This window comes from Trichoderma ghanense, assembly GCF_004382785.1.
Source record: "Trichoderma ghanense strain CCMA-1212 chromosome Unknown scaffold_13, whole genome shotgun sequence".
NCBI classification, from domain to species: Eukaryota; Fungi; Ascomycota; class Sordariomycetes; order Hypocreales; family Hypocreaceae; genus Trichoderma; species Trichoderma ghanense.
In genome coordinates, this window is record NW_027395676.1 from 650,950 (window position 1) to 669,549 (window position 18,600).

At 54.7% G+C, this 18,600-nt stretch overlaps 7 protein-coding genes across 7 annotated transcripts; 4 read left to right on the top strand and 3 right to left on the bottom strand.

Annotated features, from left to right (window-relative positions):
* Positions 1 to 80: 80 nt before the first annotated feature.
* CCMA1212_008870 (uncharacterized protein) lies at positions 81 to 791 on the bottom strand (the record flags this gene model as incomplete). The annotated part of the gene is made up of 2 exons (XM_073705978.1): positions 575 to 791; positions 81 to 398 (listed from the first exon to the last, which is right to left on the bottom strand). The coding sequence occupies exons 1-2, from the start codon at positions 785 to 787 to the stop codon at positions 81 to 83; spliced, it is 531 nt and encodes a 176-aa protein (XP_073555711.1). The 5' UTR covers positions 788 to 791.
* A 562-nt stretch (positions 792 to 1,353) lies between these two features.
* Positions 1,354 to 4,936, top strand: CCMA1212_008871 (uncharacterized protein; the record flags this gene model as incomplete). Its single annotated transcript, XM_073705979.1, has 3 exons — positions 1,354 to 1,518; positions 1,554 to 1,673; positions 2,984 to 4,936. Coding segments are annotated over 3 exons (2,238 nt in total), but the record flags the coding sequence as incomplete, so codon positions are not given.
* CCMA1212_008872 (uncharacterized protein) lies at positions 1,779 to 1,976 on the bottom strand (the record flags this gene model as incomplete). The annotated part of the gene is made up of 1 exon (XM_073705980.1): positions 1,779 to 1,976. The coding sequence occupies one exon, from the start codon at positions 1,974 to 1,976 to the stop codon at positions 1,779 to 1,781; it is 198 nt and encodes a 65-aa protein (XP_073555713.1).
* Positions 4,937 to 6,211: 1,275 nt separating the features above from the next.
* On the top strand, positions 6,212 to 10,482 carry CCMA1212_008873 (uncharacterized protein; the record flags this gene model as incomplete). Its single annotated transcript, XM_073705981.1, has 6 exons — positions 6,212 to 6,412; positions 6,474 to 6,504; positions 6,552 to 7,849; positions 8,247 to 8,591; positions 8,638 to 8,754; positions 8,833 to 10,482. 6 exons carry the CDS (start codon positions 6,212 to 6,214, stop codon positions 10,480 to 10,482), a joined length of 3,642 nt encoding a protein of 1,213 aa, XP_073555712.1.
* Positions 10,483 to 10,756: 274 nt separating this feature from the next.
* On the bottom strand, positions 10,757 to 11,883 carry CCMA1212_008874 (uncharacterized protein; the record flags this gene model as incomplete). The annotated part of the gene is made up of 2 exons (XM_073705982.1): positions 10,757 to 11,717; positions 11,786 to 11,883. The coding sequence occupies 2 exons, from the start codon at positions 11,881 to 11,883 to the stop codon at positions 10,757 to 10,759; spliced, it is 1,059 nt and encodes a 352-aa protein (XP_073555707.1).
* A 382-nt stretch (positions 11,884 to 12,265) lies between these two features.
* CCMA1212_008876 (uncharacterized protein) lies at positions 12,266 to 13,581 on the top strand (the record flags this gene model as incomplete). The annotated part of the gene is made up of 3 exons (XM_073705983.1): positions 12,266 to 12,342; positions 12,420 to 12,947; positions 13,014 to 13,581. 3 exons carry the CDS (start codon positions 12,266 to 12,268, stop codon positions 13,579 to 13,581), a joined length of 1,173 nt encoding a protein of 390 aa, XP_073555709.1.
* A 2,203-nt stretch (positions 13,582 to 15,784) lies between these two features.
* Positions 15,785 to 16,138, top strand: CCMA1212_008877 (uncharacterized protein; the record flags this gene model as incomplete). The annotated part of the gene is made up of 1 exon (XM_073705984.1): positions 15,785 to 16,138. One exon carries the CDS (start codon positions 15,785 to 15,787, stop codon positions 16,136 to 16,138), a length of 354 nt encoding a protein of 117 aa, XP_073555708.1.
* Between the last annotated feature and the right edge of the window lie 2,462 nt (positions 16,139 to 18,600).

Below are 18,600 nucleotides of genomic sequence, written 5' to 3' on the forward strand. Positions count from 1 at the left end.
AAGTAATACAACCACAATGTTCCAGTCCTGGTCGATGCAGGACAAGCATGAGTGCATGTACAGCTATAGGTGGTTTTCTCTTAACCGTGTTGCAGGCCGGCTCTGTTGTCATTCCAGACCGACACCGACAAAGACATGCGCAGATTCCGGGCGAAATGCCAGGCAAGTGGCAAGCCTAGCTTCAATGCGTCGTATACGGAGTACGTGACACACCATGCGCACTCTTGCGCTGTACTGTGCAGAGAGACGATGGCCTCGAAACCCAGTGTAGCCGCCCCAGCCAGCGATAAAAATGCTTGAATGAGACTCGGAGTGCTCCATACGTGCTTCGTACAGCTTCCGTACACGCCAATGGCACACGTACATATGGGTATTGCGAGGTCTGGCGTGTGCTGCGGCTGGCGTCTCTCGGCACAGCGTCATACTTGTCGCCTTTGCTTCGAGCTCATCGTTGTCACCGCGTGTCAGTGGGGACTGAAAGAAGAAAGAAGAAACGACAATGAAGGAAGCTAAACTCGACTCAGATGAGCGCTGTTCGTAAACTGCCTCATCTGTTGCTGCATGAAAAAAGTACCTGGGCAGCAGTTGTAGTGGTGGTAACTCCTTTGTGACGTGTGGCCCATCTCAACCTATGATCGTTGGGCGAAAGAGCTAGTCGCCGCCGGAAGGCTACCCGGTGATATTGCTGAGGAAATGAATGGACGGTTGGCGCAGAGGCTGAACGCGGGCAGTCAAGACACAGCTTGGCGGCTTGTTGATTTTGCACATGAACCGTGGCGCGCGCCATCCTCCTAGTCCATCCACCTTTTTATTCCCCGGATGCCAGCTGTACAATGTGCCTCCCCCGGTCCAGTAGGCTTCCATTCGTGACTGCAGTAGGCTTTGTTCACCATTTGCGGCGCGCAGAGGAATCGCAGCAGCGTGTTCTTGCTCGTACATGTATGCGTGCTTGCTGTTAATGCAGACGAGAACCGACACGGACAGAGAGCAACCCCCGGACCTGTCACATTGCTCGATGACGGCGAGCCAGTTGATCACCGTGGGAAGACCATGACCCATTGAATACCAGGTAAGAGAGACTCGGTGCTCCGTGCTAGGCTAGCTAGCTGGCTGGCCCGCTGGCTGGTGCTAGAAACCGAACCGACCTTCTGGTGCCTATGAACCCTGCCGGCAACAAAAGGGTTGTTGGAGGGTAAAGGGAAAAAAAAAAAAAGGGGNGGGGGGGGGGGGGGGGGGGTAGAGGTGATAGTGCACACCGTCACCTAGGCTAGGACGCAACTCACACATCCCTGCCCGCCGCTGCCGACTCCAACGGGCCAGAAGAGACAAGAGCTGTAATCCTTGGTACTAGCGGGTTCTTCGCTGTGGAGAGACACCGCGGTTGACGGCGATGGGGTCGTGCTGCGGCTTGCTGCACCTCTACCTGCTGGTAGCTCGACTGACGTTTCGCTCTCCCTGGCTCCGGCATGGGTCAAATCACTGATGGCTCCGTCCACGAAAAACTCCATGTCTGTGGATGTATGTGGCGCCTCCACCCCCATGCTCGCTCACAGAAACCCTGGCTGTGGGACAGACCATTGGGCTGGCGTGACCATGCGAATGCTTTCGTAGCAGTACTTTCCTTCCTCCGGACGACCAGGGGCCACCGGCGTGGCATATTTCAAGACGAAGCTGTGGGCAGCCGAACTGTCGACACTCAATGCCTCCCACTGTGGCTTGCCATCCTCCTCTCGGCCAACAGCTCTCTGATGAGAACCTCTCCCGTCGCCCTTTTCTCGTCACACAGCTCTCGCCTCTTCTTGCTGCCCACCATTGCCAGTGCCGCGAGTGACTCCTAATACTGTTGACTTGTCCATCTGCTCGGCCTGTTGCGACGTCGTTCGGGGTGTGATCCGAGATAGAAAGCTCGGGGGTCTGCCTGTTCGATCTCTGTCGACGAGAGCCTCGACGTGCAAGTTGTAGGAGTTGAAGTGCATTTTTCTTTCCGCGAAGCACTCACTGCTCTTTCCATCTGGCTCGGGCTGACTCGACTTGTACCTGCCTCAAGCACGAGACAAAGTACAGAGTACGGCAACTGCTCTACACCGGTACCTGCCTCGTCGAGACCTCACTCTGTTCAGGTAAGCAGCTCCTTCCCTGACTTCGCCTCCTCTATTACTCCATGCCCCCGTTTGGTATATCTGCCTCATCTCGAATCTTTCTTTCATTCGACTTCGTGACCTCGTTTCTCGTTCGTTCTTCGTTCTCGTCCCTCGCCTCGATCCTTCCTCCTTCTCCTCCTCCTCGCCCTCGCCCCTCACCACTCCCACTCCGCTCGTGATACGCAAATCTACTCAAGCGGAGACTGCACGCAGCTTTCGTCCTGCGGTCCGCTTCACTCTGCCGTTCCTGTGATAGCTGGAATATCCTGAGGGCGGATTGCGGACCCTTTGAAAGCTGCGTCCTCCGGTTGGCCTCGTCTTCACGCACGATAGAGGGTAGACTTTGCAATCACATCGCCCCTCTTCCCCCCTCTCCCCTGCAGGCAACGCCTGTGTGGTGGAGGAAGCTGTGTGCTGGGCCATCTCATCGTTCGATACCGTTGTAAATGCCATAGCCCTCTAGCGAGCCTCTACGACCCTCATTGCCCCAAAGAGCAGAAGTTATCCTGCAGTTCAGCTGACTTGGCCAGCAAAAGCTTCAACCGGACAGTTAGGAGCCTGAGCGAGCCCCTTGATCCAGCATAACACCTCTTGACTGATTTGGTCCATCTCCCTGGCCGAGATCACAACTACTAATACTCCATTCCGCGATCTGTAACCCATCGATCCGCTTCCTTGGAAACGCATTTCGAGTTGTTTGGCTAGGGCTTGTCAAACTACAACACGGGATTGCATTGTGGACTGTTGGCGCGATCGCCTTCTTGTCCCTTCCTATCTCCAACGGGCCTCCGTCCGAATATCAACCACCGTCTGATTCTGGGGCTGTTTGGGTATATTCCCAGCCGGTCCCCAACCACAACACGATCAACCTGGCGAACTCCTCTGTAGACGTGCGGCATCGGGCGCTGCCTGCTCCAGTCAAAGAGAGTCCCGAACTTCGTTCCTACGACTCATCTGGGGCAAGCACACCAAGGTCGCCCAGGACGCCGACTACTCCTTCGTGGCTGTCGAAGACTCTCTCCCGAATCACATCTCCAAAGCTCAACAAACTGCGCTACTTGATTGGCGATAAGAGGGGTCAATGCACTGATCCTCGAGATCAGGAGTGTGCAGGCGATCAGGTCTCAATGTCGCAAAGGGGACCTGGTCCACGCCCACCCTCTCGTCTCTCCTCGAGGTCTCCCATTAGCAGCGAACGCGTCGCGTACTCCCAACTTGCTCCGCAGCGGTATGACCCGGCCGGGGGTTCCCCCGACGTTGGCCGTGCTGTTCAACCTTCGGCGAAGTCATTCGGAGTACACAACATTCTCAACCCGGCCGAGTCACACCCCATGGCCCCCGACACCAGCGGCAGTCCATCTTCGCGAGCAAGAGAAACCGAATCTTTCCATCCGGCATCCTCAACCCCCTATGGCATTCCTCGTCCCTACCTTCACGGCCATTCTGCTTCAGGATCTCTGCCCACGACCCCAGTTGCTACAGGCGTCACACCTACAGGCAGACCGCCGGTATCCGAACGAAATTCCCCTTCAACAGCATATCCTTTCCCCGTAATGAGCAACCCCAGGAAGATCCTCAGCCCCAGAGCCCCTCGAGCATTGAGTCTTGGACAGGCCCTTCCCCCTCGAGATCTGGATACGCGACAACCTTTGGCCCCCAGCATGGCTCCTACCAAGCGACCCTACGAACCGGATACGCCCGACGAGCCTAGGCACGCCCCTGGTCTTCACCAACCTTCCGGAATATCCTCTGGCCCCCATACTCCCATGGTAACTCCACCAAGATCTCTTTCTCAGCCTTTCAATCGCCCCCTGGATGCCCCTCACACACAGCCGCCGACAATCCCTCCACCAGGAGAACTTCAAAGCAGACCGCATGGATTGCATACGCCATCGCAATTGCAACACGGGATCACTGGTTTGTCCACTAGCCGGCCGTTGTCAAGAATGGGAGGACCGAGCGAGGGAGCACCCGCGTGGCCGGAAATATTGCGTCGACAGGGAGGGTCGTTTGTCGGAATGGAATCTCAACAAGCCTACATGACTCTCCCAGGCAGCGACACTCCGATCCCTGTTCAGGTAGACTACTCCCAGGCATCAAAGAAGGCAGACGAAAAGCGACAGCGGAACGCGAAGGCATCCACTCGCCACCGGAGAAAGAAGAAGACACTGCAAGAGGAAAACATGAAGCAGCTGCAGGAGCTCAAGGAAGAGCGCCAGCAGATGCTGCAACAACTGGAGGAACTCGCGGCCCATCGGGACTTTTACAGGGACGACCGCAATCGGCTCAGAGACATCGTAGCCCGGACACCAGCCATCAGCAACCACGCCGCCGGCCCACCTAGTCCCGTGTTATCGAAGAGCATCAGCTTTTCGGACAGGAGCCCCTTGATTCAATCCCATCACATACCGACTCCTACTCAAGGATATGTTAGCGAGGTGTCATCTGCGGAGCGGCCCGTACCTGTTCGGCGCACAGATGATCGTCCAGACTACTCACCTCCGATGTACGGTGCCTTGCCCTCGGGTCCGCCGCACGGCCTCCCGCCGATGCACGGCCAAGCTTATGGAGTGCCGCCACCGAGGCCCGGTTCCGCCACTTCGTCCGCCAGTGGAGAGAGACTGCCGCCTCTGCGCGTGATGGATGGACCCCCTCCTCCCATGACCGGCTTGGGTCCTGGGCAGGCTCACGAGCAAGATCTCAGGACCGGGCAGTGGAGGGCCGCTCAACCATCCCATTTCGAGACTGGCTGGGCAACGGCACCACGAAAGCACCAAGAGGGATCCCACTGGTAATTATTTCTCAGCTTACTTCAACCCATATTCGATGCTTCAGGCTTATGCCGCCATCGGCAACACAACGATGCAGCACTTGCCGGCCCAACCTCACCCTAATCATAATCTGTCATCGCTTCCGTTACATCAATCTCTACTTTGATCTTGGACACGGCCTAATATTTTGGTTTACGGTTTGAACCAGCGCAAATACAATCTCCGTCGGGCAACCGACACTTCTGACTTTACCTATAGTAATTTGTCTTTGCTCTACTTACTTTCCTTTATTTCACTTTTCATTTGGCCACCTTCCTTTTCATACATCATTGCTGTCCAGTCGGTCAAGCGACTGGTCGTTATCTCTGCTCCCAAGCATCATATGGGCCCGAGGCAATAGCTCGCCTTGTCATGCTCACTTCCTTACGGACATGACTCTATCACCTAATCACCAATACACCGAAGACCAAGATACATCGAATTCAATGCAACAGCTGTTCAATACAACCCTACACTCGTTTTTTATCTGTTCGCTTTCAAGAAGTCATTGCCCAAGAAGGGAGTCCACCTACGAACGGCGGAAAACGCATGGCCGATCGACGCCACACATGGAAGAGGAGGAGGACGTGGAGAAGAAGAACGGGAGGAGAGAGTGTGGTGGAAAGCCTCTGAGGATGAATGATCGCTCGTTATATGGCCCAACCCCTTGCTTTATGCGGCTATGAAATTGGTACTGTCCTAACCCTGGGAATATAATACGCATGTAATCAAATTGGATGAAGCTTCATTTCTTGAGGCGTCTGAAACGCCGATGAGATACCTCGGAGTTCGGCACGACGAAGGAAAGATGAAGAGCGGAGGATTTGCTTGGGAGCTTGCTAGATACATATGACATATAGGAATCCTTGTGCCCCTGGCCACGAGCATGGGTGAATAATCACATATCGTAATTGTGGTCAACTTCAAATAAAAGCCCCAGAATGACGACAGGTGATGCGGCTGATATCCAGGGTCGGACCAGATGCCTGTACCCTTCACTTGTGCCGAGCTCAAGCATGGCACGTACCAAGATATATCGGAGAGGATAGATCCGATCTCCGAGTAGTGGGGCCATGCCTTTAAGCTCATAAGGTACTTACTTGTACTGTACTTTATGAGGTGTCATGTCCAGCAGACAGAATAAGCGGGACAGCGAACATGCATCTGCCAGGTTGGACCATCAAGGGAGAACCGGGTTGTTGGCCTGCAAGTATATCTAATCGGCCTAGGAAATCAATCACACCTACCGTGAAGAGTGTGATGCTCTCTACTTGCTCGACACTCCTCTTATACTCCGATCGTGTTGTCTGCAGCCATACCCCGGCTGTTCTGGCCTCGGCATTGACTGCTCATGGGGATGTCAGCAAGGCGTATGATGATGACAGCTGCGAGGCTGGCAAAACCAGTGCAGAGCGTCGTATTCCGGCATGTCTTGTCTCGCCAAATAAGTCATACTGGGGGGTTAGCGTCGCCTCGCCTAGAGGCTGAGCTGACGGCACCAAACGGGACAAGATGGACTCAGCCCCTGGGCTTGTTCATCGACAACCAGTTCAGTGAGAGTGTTGGGGGAGATGTGATTACAACAGTCAATCCATTGTAGGTATACTTGAGCCGCTCCCAGCCGAACCTACTATCTCCGTCAACCGTTTCTTATTCCTCTTCTCAATCTCGCGCAGCACCGAGCAAGACATATGCTCCGTATTCGCAGCCGGGGAGCCAGATGTAGACAAAGCTGTTCGAGCAGCCCGCAAAGCCCTCAAACATGCCTCGTGGTCGCTGCTCTCTGGCACCGAACGCGGCCACCTCATGAACCGACTGGCAGACCTGGTCGATAAGCACAGTGAAACTCTTGCCGCCATCGAGACACTGGACAATGGCAAGCCGCTGTCAGTATCACGCAGCTACGACGTGCCGCATTTCTCAGAAGTGCTTCGCTACTACGCTGGATGGGCAGATAAGAACCATGGCTCGGTCATGGACGTTGGCCCAAAGAAGATGGCCTACACGGTGAAGCAGCCCGTGGGTGTCTGTGGCCAGATCATCCCCTGGAACTATCCTCTCGACATGGCGGCGTGGAAACTCGGACCGGCTTTGTCGTGCGGGAACACAGTCGTGCTGAAGCTGGCAGAGCAGACGCCGCTGTCAATGCTGTACGTGGCGCAGCTTGTTCGCGAAGCTGGATTCCCACCTGGAGTAGTCAACATCATCACTGGACGTGGTGGAGTGGCTGGTGCTGCTCTTGCGCGGCATCCAGGGGTGGATAAGGTCGCTTTCACTGGAAGTACGGCAACGGGCAAGGAGGTGATGCGCATGGCAGCTGGGACGCTAAAGGCCGTCACGCTCGAGACGGGGGGCAAGTCGCCGCTGATTGTCTTCGACGATGCAAATCTGGAGCAGGCAGTGAGATGGGCGCACGAGGGGGTCATGGCAAATCAGGGGCAAGTGTGTACGGCAACGTCGCGGCTGTTGGTGCAAGACGGTATCTATGATCGTTTCGTGGAGAGACTCACGGCTTTTACTGAGGAGACCTCAGTTTTGGGCGATCCATTTGATCCCCGGACGTACCAGGGGCCACAAGTCGGCAAGGCGCAGGCAGAGCGCATCATGTCTTATATATCGTCGGCACGAGGCGCTGGAGCCAGCGTCTTTCATCCGCGCGGACAATCCCTACCATCTACGGGATACTTCGCTCCGCCAACAGTCTTGACGAATGTGGGCATTCACACAGCGGCGTTTCAAGAGGAGATATTCGGGCCAGTGGCAGCCATTGCGCGATTCGGCAGTGAGGAAGAAGCCGTAGAAATTGCCAACGCGACGAGATACGGACTCGCGGGCGCGGTATTCACAAAAGATCTCGGGAGAGCACATCGAGTGGCACGGCATCTTGAGGCCGGGATGGTATGGGTGAATAGCAGCAATGACTCTGATGTGAGAGTTCCGTTTGGCGGGATCAAGGAGAGTGGGCTGGGGAGGGAGCTTGGTGAGGACGGGCTGAGGGGGTATTACACTGTGAAGGCGGTGCATGTAAACTTGACAGATGATTGAATTGGGTTTATGAAAAAGTCGGAATACCCTGCAGACATATTGAAAAGTAGTAAGGCAACGCTTTACGATTCTTTTTCTATCCTATGGGCATCGTTGAGGTGATATTCTAGTACGCTGACCGGGCAGAGACTTGAATGTCAAGCTCCGATCGTTGTACCCAGAGCACTCATTGTCACTTGGCCAGAGATGGAAAGTAGAGAGATGCTCTTAGAGATTACAAGTGAAACTTGAAGAATAACGGCTAATTTAGTACATTCACCATGTTGCAGTTGGCGATGCCGCATGTCGTGCATCTCGCCCCATGGAGGTGGGAGGTACAAGGTACATGCCCTTCAGCTCGGCCCAGCTCAGCTCAGCTCAGCTCCCCCAACAGCCGCGATCCCCCGCCAAATCACCTCCAGAGCTCCCGATAAGAACATCTGGCCACAAACCACAGCCCTACCATCCGCCAAACCACCACCCCAATGGCTCCCTGAACGCGACTGCGCACGCGCACAGCAATTCATTGTCCGATTCTCCCGTCGTCCTGATTCTCAGCGAACTTCTCTCTCGTCAATACCTAAGCGGAGAGCCTGAAGCAACCACCACCCCCCCGGTATCCAGCCCTGACATCATCGAGCATGGCGCTGCCATTCCCGCAGGCGAGCATCAAGCTCGACTACCCTCTCTACGCAGTCAGCTTCGACCCCCAGAATGCGAATCGTCTAGTCGTCGGCGGTGGCGGCGGCGTTGGCCGTTCTGGCGTGGGCAACAAGATTGTGCGTTGTCTACCTACGATCTAAACGTCCTCCAATAGCTCATTGTATCGCATGCTGACTGTCTTCTCTTGCTGCCAGTCCGTTGTCGAAGTCGTCGACCAGGGTGAGCTCCGAGTAGCCGGCGACATCGATCTCTCGCGCGACGAAGACAGCGTCATGTCGCTCGGCGTCGTCGGCGCCACCGACGACAAGCCCTCGTACGTCTACGCCGGCATCAACTCGGGCCCCAAGGAAATCGCCAAGGGAAAGAACTTCCACCTTCGAACGTTTTCCGTCGAGCAGACCAAGTCGCGAGCCGCCGGTGCTAAGAACCCCGATGTACAGGTCGCAGAGGTGGCTCGAAGCTCCTTCTTCACCGACCGGGATGCCGAGACCTACCAGCGCGTGCTGCGCATCTCTGGATCCGTCGGCGCTGCCGCTACGGGCATGGGAAAGGAGCCCCAGCTTGCCATATTCGACGTCACGGGCCCCAAACCCAAGGCCAAGGGTGTGCTGGACCTAACCAAGGATGCCGAGGACCTCGACCTCATCCAGGACGAAAAGACCGGAGAGCACCTACTTGTCTACTGCCACAAGTACGAATTATACCTTGTCAGGATTGGCAAGAAGAACTCTGAGCCGGAACACATCTTTACCATGACGGACGACCACGGTGAGCTGCCTGCATTCCGCGCGATTCGATTCATCACGCCCAATTTCATCCTGGCTGCGGCCAACCTGCCAAAGTCGAGCGGCGTTATCCTCCAGGGATTCCGGCTGCCGAGCCCAGGCCACGACAAGGCACGGATATCCGCGGTTGTGCGCATTCCAAAGAAGATCTCCGCAACCGCCCTCGCCGTTGCAAACGTGTCGCCGCCTTCGTCCCCCTCGACTTCCGTGGGTACTACGCAGTTTATCATTGCGGTGGCCGGTAACGACGCCTCCATTTACTTGTACACCATGGATCACAAAGCAATGGCCTCAATCGAGCTTCTCTCCAACTTATACCCGCTTTGTACATTGAAAGACGTTCACAAGGGCGATAACATCACCGGCCTGGCGTTTTCCAACTTTGCTCCTCCGAAGCAACACCTCACCCAGCAGTTCATCAAGCTAGCCAGCATATCGCTCCAGAAGGGCGTTACCGTCCACAGCATCGCTTTGAAGAGGCACGTCGACGCCTCTTCTTCAAAGACGCCCGGCGAGGCGCCCGTCCGATACGTCACCGCCATGCGCGCAAAGGCCCCCTCCAGGCGACCCCTCCTCATCACCCTTTCCATCATGGTACTCATCATGGCCATCATCGGACAGGGCGTCATGGAGATCTACGGCGTTAGCAAGCCAATACTTAACGCGCAAAAGTTCGTCCCATCCTGGCATGGCACATTGCGCGACCCGACTCATCCTCCGGCTGCCTTCAACAAGGACTACCTCATCTCGAGGCTCTCCGGCAGCGGCGTCAACACGGCCGAGACGCTCGTCATGTGGGAAGCCGACCATCCTGCCGTGGACGTTGAGGGCAGCGGGACTGGCGACAAGAAGATTAGTCTGGACGTCCACGACGAGGAAGTCCACGGCCCGGCTAAGACGTGGGAGGAATTGCCCGCCGCACAAAAGAATGCGTGGAAGCAGAGGCTGCTGAAGGCCGGTGCTTGGACGCAGAATATGGGCGAGAGCGTATTCAAGGGCATTCTCTTTGGTGAATTGGCTGGGGCTGTTGGCCATGCCGTGGCGGAGGGACTGGCTTAAGAATCACTTCTTTCGTTGCGTCGATTACTTCCCTTGCGTGGGTTTCCTTGTAATGATGTATTCGGGAATGGTGTTAGGCTGGTATTGGCTGTGTGTATGATGACTCTCGGGAGCTGAGTTCACTGATTGCTACGGTACCATTTCACACAACTCTGAAACTGAGAATATGGGCACACGAGACTCTGCACTCCATAAGGCATCTCGATTCAACGAAGCAAGTGTATAGTGAGGTAAATACATGTTCTTACCTTATTTCCAGCCCTGTCCCTCCATTCTATGTCCATCGCGCACCGCAGTTTCCGGGCACGTATTTGGCCACGTCCATGGCCAGTGTCATTTTGATCTCAGGACAGTACTTCCACATGTGTTCCCTCAGTTCTGGCATGCCCCAGACCGGACTATGTAGAAAGGAGCCGCTCCCACCGATATGGTAGCCCATTGGCTCGTAGAATCCTTGTCTCCAGTCATCAACTCCCGGGATGTAGTCTTCGTCGTCAGCTTGGTCCACGCCCGGACTACTCGAATTCAGCTTCGCCCGTCCGTCATGCATCTCCCCTGAAAACGTCATGGAGACGGATCCATTGGCCACCTTTCCGCCAGGATGATGAGCAAGCCTTTCAGAAAGCCAGACATCTTCTGGCTGAGAACCATTGGCACGCCGCTGGTTGCGCAAAATGTCGACAATGCGGCTCACGCGCCGCAGCGACAATCCTCCGTTCCCACCCCACCGACCTGCCGGATTCCACGGCGCGCCAACCCAATCGTATTCCAGAAAGTCGTTGAGGTTCAACCTGCTATTCGCACACAGCATAGAATCCGTCTGAAACACGAGCAGCCACTCCGCCGGCTGGAGCACCACCTCGTACAACCACAGCGTGGTCAGAAACTCGCTAATCTCCTCCTGCCCGTTGGTGCTCATGTTGTCGGGGATGTAGGTGAGGTCGAGCTTGCCCATGGCGACGTGGTGCCGGATGGCGACGGAGCGGTTGATGGAGGCGACGGACTGCGGGGAGCCCATGAAGCGGAAGTGCCAGTCGGGGGGCACGACGGAGACGAAGTGCAGCATGAGCGGGGCGAGGACGGCGCTGGGCCGGTTCTCGATGAGGAGGGCGACTTTGGAGGTGTTGTAGGGTGAGGAGGGGGGAGGAGGTTGCGGGTATTCGAGCTTGATGCGGGGGATGTAGAGGGCGATGGTGGTCTTGGCGGTCAGGTGCGTGAGGGTTGGGAGGAGGAGGCTGGTAGACCTTTGTTAGAGATGAGGTTTTTGAGGCGATGAGGGGGGCTTTTGGGTGGATGGACTGACAGGATGGCGATGCATAGTATTGTGAAGCGTCTTCTTCTGCCCCAGAGACATGAGAGGAGTCTGTTTTTGATGTATTGGCGGTAGTCGTTGGTGGGCATGCCGTCAGACCGGCTGTGATGCTGTTCAGGGGGAGCGGGCCTAGAATGCGAGTCTGGAATCCTAGGACGTATCAACAAAGGGGAGGGTTCCGGCGTGAAGATGCCCACCCGCGCAGTATTTCTTTCTTTTCCGAAGACTCTGATTTACAAAGACTGATCGAATTCTCGTGGAATCGACTGGGAAAAGGCATGATGGAGAAACAAGCAAGTGCGTCCTTCCCAAACGATCCTTCCCGGATTGATAGCCCTAATCGACCTTCACCGCTTCAGTGACGTTGATATCTCAACATCTTAAGCATCCCGTCACGTTATTGACCTCTTCGTGTTCTTTTGTAATGAAGATTCTCCGACGTCTACGTCAGTGAGGCATCGTCGCGCCGCAATGTCTGGATTCAACACTTCAGGGGTTCTCACCGTCGCTCCAGCACGGATATTTGTTCCAATACTTTTGGTCTTCGTGTACGTAAAGTCAAAGCTCCCGTACGGGCACGGTTCGAATCATGAACGAAAATCCGTGCTGAGTGCTGATTATTTAGGTGGTACCTCGGCCGCCTGCACTCGCAATACGAGCCCATCGTCGCTTCTAGGGTCACAACCAGACTTGAAGAAGCCCGCAGAATGATCCCCAGCGTCAGGTTGGATTGGCCCATCCCACCAACCAAAGACCCTCGCGCTGCTTTCAATTCGTCCAAAGTGGCGCTTCTGATAGAGGCCAGACCTCTCCCTCACCTGTCTCCTCTGATGATGCACATGATGGCAGTGGTGCCACCCGACTGGCGATTTCTCTTCATCGGATCGAGCGAGAGTATCGTGAGCGTTAGCCGTGCCTATTCGGTTCAGCATCAGCAGGTCATTGGAAAGCTGGATTTGGTGGAGCTTCCTCCTCCCTGGAGTATTGCCAGCAAAGAGGACATTTTTAGGCTGCTTACCGATCAGAGGTTCTATGACGAGTTCTTACCAGGCGTAGAATGGATCTTGAAATACGAGCATGACAGTATGCTGTGCGCAAACTCGGAAACAAGCCTGGACGATTGGCTTGACTGGGACTGGACTGGTGCTGCGCGGTATGTAGATATGCCCAGCTGAGTTGGATCTGCTTGTCCCTCGTCTAACATCCAAACACGTTGTAGCCCAGACGACGATGGCTTCTCTGGAAACGGAGGCCTCTCTCTTCGCCGAGTGTCAGTCATCAAGCGGGTTCTCAGTTTTCAAGCACGCTTCAATAACTCGGAGCCCGAGGATGAGTGGTTCGGGAAGCGTCTATGGGTACTCCCGGGTGCTAAAATTGCATCCAAGTTGGACGGTGCTATCTCTGTTGAGGACGTGTACATGGAGAGGCCCGTGGGCTTTCACATTCGTGAAGGCGGCAGCAACCTGAACGAGGACATATGGAGTGATGCAGTTCGCCGGAGGGAGATACTCGAATATTGCCCAGAGGTGAGCATGATTATGGACATGAAGTTGGAAAGGGAGAGATGTCCAGATGACGATGGAAGTGGGAACCGTGAGGATGAAGAACCTCAAGAAATACCAGTTGAGGTCGAGGTGACGACTGCAGTTTTAGGAGAAGACGGTGATGCCCAGACGGCGAGCGATGCCGAGCCTGCGATGCAGCCGCCGCAGCCCCCTCCTCTGCCCCAGACATGGAAGGCTTCTGCCACAACGATGGAAAGGGTGCTTCGTACTGGAATACATTAGAGTAGCGGGCAAGAAGTTGTTATTACTGTTGGCCACCGTCGCGGATTCGCTACCGCGTGTAGAGAAAGGTGACAAGTGCGGTTTGGGGACAACCGTCACGTTAGACATGACTACCATCAAGACGCCAGCTCAATGATTGAGAAATCTAGATGAGGAAGGTCTTGTTTTGACATTCTCTAGTACTTTCATTTTTCTCTTTTTCTTTTTTCTTTTCTTTGGCCATCATCAGTTACTCAATCCACGAAGTTATCAGCACAAGCTTTACCAAAGATAAGGAATGAACATTGTGGCTTGACAGGGCGGCATCCAAGGTAGACAGACTATCAGTTCGAGTCATCCGGTCAGGGGTTAAAGAGGGGTCGTGGTCGATACGAAAGGAACTCGTCTCTTTCTGGGAGGCGAAGAAGTTGCCTCGGGAGTAAGACGAGGCACGTCGTTATCTAGGCAGTACCGAGGAGTTCGAATAGATTACCTTCTATCCTCTCTTGTTATTGAAAAAAAACTGATCAGTGCTCTCTTCTTCTAGAAAAAAAAATGATCAGTGTAATCGGTATCCTTCACCTCCAATTCGTAGGGAATAAGAACATACTATTGAAGCAAGGCTATCCGAGGGACATCATATAGAACGTCTTTGATGCGCAATTGGTTCGCACCGACGTAACTTTGTGCAATAAAGAAGTACTAACGCAGCGATTCAGGTGGACAACGAGGCAAGCTTGCACAACCGAAGTGGAAGAAAAAGGTGAGGCAAAGAGGTCGAAGCCTAGCCCGCCCAACGAGTAATTCAGCCTTGGAGTCTACTCCTGGTTTCACCTGGCTGTCTAGATTTTGGGAATCATGTGCGCCAGCACGGCTCTGTATTATTTTGAAGACAAAGCTAAAATATGTCAGCGGTAATGAGATGGGATGAAAAAGGGGTATGGAATCCCCAGCCAAGAGACGGAGTTCTAATGGCAGACACACACGACTTACTATGCTTTCTTTCATTCTGCTCTTCTTTTCCAACTACTAACCTACTCGTTTCAGGCAGCCCAAGCACCCGCCTCGTGAGAAAAAGAAAAGACGAGAAAGACCCTGTTCCTCGGCACTGACAGCAACCGCCCGCCGCCAAAAAAAAATTGGAGAAAATCGGGCGCTGGCGCTCTTTCGATCGACCTGCCACTTGACGCAACCCGCTTGCCGAGGAGGCGTCCAATCAGACCAGGGCGGAGGAGGCACCGACAGCTGACAACTTGACAACTACCTTACTGTAGACCGGGGGGCAGACAAAATCGAAGGAAAGGCCGAAGAAAAAACGAGTTAGAGGAGACGGGAGAGGGTAGTCCGTACAGTGTGCTGCTTTTCCTGACGATTATATTATATCGCGAAGCTCAAGATAAGGTAAGGTAAGGTAAGGTAAGATAAGGTAAGGAAAGAGCTTGGGGTCGGGTTCAATGTGTGCGCCGCATAACAAAGAGCATGTTGAGGAAAAGGAACCTTGACGGAACCAAAAAAAAAAACCCTGGGAGGCAATCGCAATACCTTGATGTCGTGAAAGAAAAAGTGGGAAGGGCGCAGGCACACGTCAAAACCTCCAGGCCAGGTAAGGTACTTTGCTTCTACAGGTCGCAGTGCACACAAACACACACAGGTCCTGCCTGAACGTAACGACAGTCAGGTATCGTCAAGTACAATGAGTAAAACCTGCTGCTGCTGCTGTAATTCGGCGGAACTTCCCACCTTTTCGTGACACAAAAGGGGATTGCGCCGCGCCGCTTTCCTCAGGCGATGCGGCCGAAACGAGCCGTTCCCCAAGCTGAGCCCTTCATTTACTCTTTTTTTTTTTTTTTTTTTTTTTTTTCTTCAAAACTATTTACGAGGAGATCAACAGGAGCGGCAGAGGCGTGGCGTGGCTGTTTAGGCAGCCTCCATTGGGCTTCGATGGGCGGGCAATCCGCCTACAGGACAGGCTTGCTTCTGTGTCTTGCCGCACAAGCCTTCCCTCGTCTCTCTCTCTCTCTCCCCCCTTTCAAGACGGCATCCGGAACCCTTGCAACGATGACAGAAAGTTGCAATTTGGGCTGGGGCGGTGAATGCCGTGCAGGTACGAGTAAGGCGCCGTTGAACCAGACATTTGACCGGGCTTGCCAGGGACTTGCTGCTGGCGACAACGAGAGCGGATCAGAGGGTTCTGGGGAAGGCAAAATGCGAATGCTACCGCAGCATGGAGCAAGCACCATACCTTGGTGCATCTCGTCCTGAAGGTATTACTATACATTGTGCGGCACGATGGATCGGAAAACAACAGTGCAGCGTGGACGATGTCAAAAACATGCGCAATTCGTGCCTCGATCCTTGGGTGTGGTGGCGGCTGAGCAAGACTCCTGCGCGCCATGGTGAAGGTCATCCATTCTCGTATCCAGCCGTTCCTGCTCCCTCCATTGTGTCTAGTCCCTCTCCTTCAGCATCAATTCCTGCGGCACCGACACGACTGGAACGAGTCCCCGGACAAGGCCTCGCCGACTGGCGTGAGATTGGCCGCCCTCCGCAACGCCACGATAATCTGGCGCCGAATTGACGGTCCACAGAGGCCGGCCATACAAACGCCAGAGCCCGCCGCGCTCACGATTGGAAGATCTTCATGCGTGCGTGGTTGTCCAAGACGTGACGATTCGTGTACCTGCGCCACGCCTGAGACTTTGCTGCAGATGTCTCGGAGCTGCTCTGCTTTGATCCTGGGGAGGAGTCGTGTCTTGTCGCTTAATTTCGAAGTTTAGGAACTTGTACCACCAACCAGCAGACAAGATGATGCGAGCACAAGGGCTGTCGGATGCGATGCTGACCTGATGCACAAGGCACATGGCCTTGATACGGAGCATTAACGATGCCCGTCGCGATCGAGACCGAGATGACGGCGACTGAGATGGCAGCTTCCGCCTTCACCTTGTCAAACGTGCCCGCCAAGGCTGTCGCATCATCGTGCTTTGCTAGCAGGTATCTTGAAGCAGCGCAGCGCGTATTACCTTGGGCCGTCTAAAGCTGTCTGCCGATCCCCTCGGGCTGGCTTTTGCGGGAGCTAGCGACGCACTGACGGCGCGACTCGACACCATGCAAAGGAGCTTCGCTCAAGCTGACCAGCACCAGCACTAGCACCCGCTTGGCCATACGGACAAGTTGCAGTGAGACGGGCTGAGGCTAGGCTGAGGCTGAGGCTTCTGACCCTGCGCCGCGACCATCCCCCATTGCCTGAATCCATTGGTAGAGGCTCGTTGCATCTGCACAGAGTTCGAAATGGGGCCGGCTTCTGTGTTCAGGCACTCGGCCACAGGGTAGCTGCTGGACGATGGCCAGAGAGATGGAACAGCAAGCAACTGGCAAGGTAATATTATGGAGTCCCCCGTTCGAAAGTAAAGGGTCCGCCATGAAATGTCGAGATCCGCCACCATCGAGGGCGAGGGTGGAGCCGTCAAGGTTCAAGGCTTCAAACCAGGCCAGGCAACGGAAACCGGGCCAGGGCTCGACCGCTAATCAATTGATCGCAGCTCGATCAAAGGCGCCGGGGATCCAACGTCTCTCCTTTCCTCGTCCCTTGACCCTGCTGTCCTTCTTCTTTTCCTTCTTTTCCCCTTCACTTCCCCCCTTTCCCTCACCTATTTATACCACCGCGCTGATAGTGCGGGATAGCATCTGGGCAAGCGGGGGGAGGGGGGGGGGCGAAAGAACGTCGCTCACGTCAAAAAAGGTTAATGCCGGCTTCTGACATCCCCCTCTAAACAAACAGAAGCGGCGGTTCGCATCGATCGCAGCGCCAGGCGTCCTTGGGCCAAAGTCGCGCGCGGGCTGGCGTGGCCACTATTCCCGGCCGGTCGTTGGATGAGATGAACGGCGCCAGTGTGCTTGTCCTTGTTCGTCCTTGACAGCGAGGTCGCCTCTCTCCATGATGGGGGGATGTGTGCGTGCTTTCCAAGCTTCTCAAGCCATGGCCATGAGCTTTTCGCTCCAAAGCCAGAAACGGCAAGGCGTGCAAGCCTGCCAGCTTTCTTGCTGCGTTCTACGGAGTAGCACCAGAGGTAATACATAAGGTAGTAGAAGTTTCAAGGTACCGCTACCACACACGCGGAGCACGGGTAGAAACGTTTGGACTTGTTTCTGAGATTGGCTTGGGAGGCAGGAAAGCTGAAACGGTAGATGAGAGGAACAGGCCCTGCAGAGCCAGTGCGCGTGGGGTCCGGGTCGCTGCTCATTTTGGCTGCGAGATACTACCTACTAGTAGGTGACAAGAAGGTGGCCGCTTTCATCCGGGCGCATTCGGGAATCGTTCTCTTGGTCTTACTGCGGAGTGGGTGGTACTCTAGAAGCACCTTGATGATGGCTTTGACTGCTTCTGGTATGATTCCCTGAGCCCCGGGAAGGTTGGTGTTGATACCGTAATGATTGTGAGAGGATTGAGGTCGCCTCTACATGTACCTACCAGGGTTCCGTGTCTGTAGATGACTTGCGGCGTGTACTTGACTCACGAAGAATGTCCATCTTTTATCAAGGACCCCAATCATCAATCAAGCGTGCGCACCGGAATGTACGCGCCCGCGTCCTTCAGGTTGGTAGCAAAAATCGCCGACTGAATCTCTAGACTCTTACGGAGTGCTTGACGAACTGCAAGCTGGGGTCAGTCCCAGCCACAGACACCGGAGAGACAGTCCTGTCAAATTGCAAGTACCGGCACTTGTGATCTTCCAAGTTTTTGATCGTCAGGCCTTGCCGCGGACCAATGAGGGGAAAACATCTGACCGGATAGCCTTGCCAGTTCCGCCATCATCTGACCTTGGCCTTTTGGCCTCGGCATAGATCGAAGGAGAAACAGGAACAAGAAACGAAGTTTTTCAAGGACGCCTGGTATCGCCATGAAATGCCGGGCGACTCTGATTCAGCGTAGCCAAGGCTGAGTGACTGCTGGATTTTGGAACTTGATTCGACGTTTGTGCTTAGCAAAGCACGATCTCCGCCTTATTACATTTTGGAGTCCTGGAGCATCGATCAATT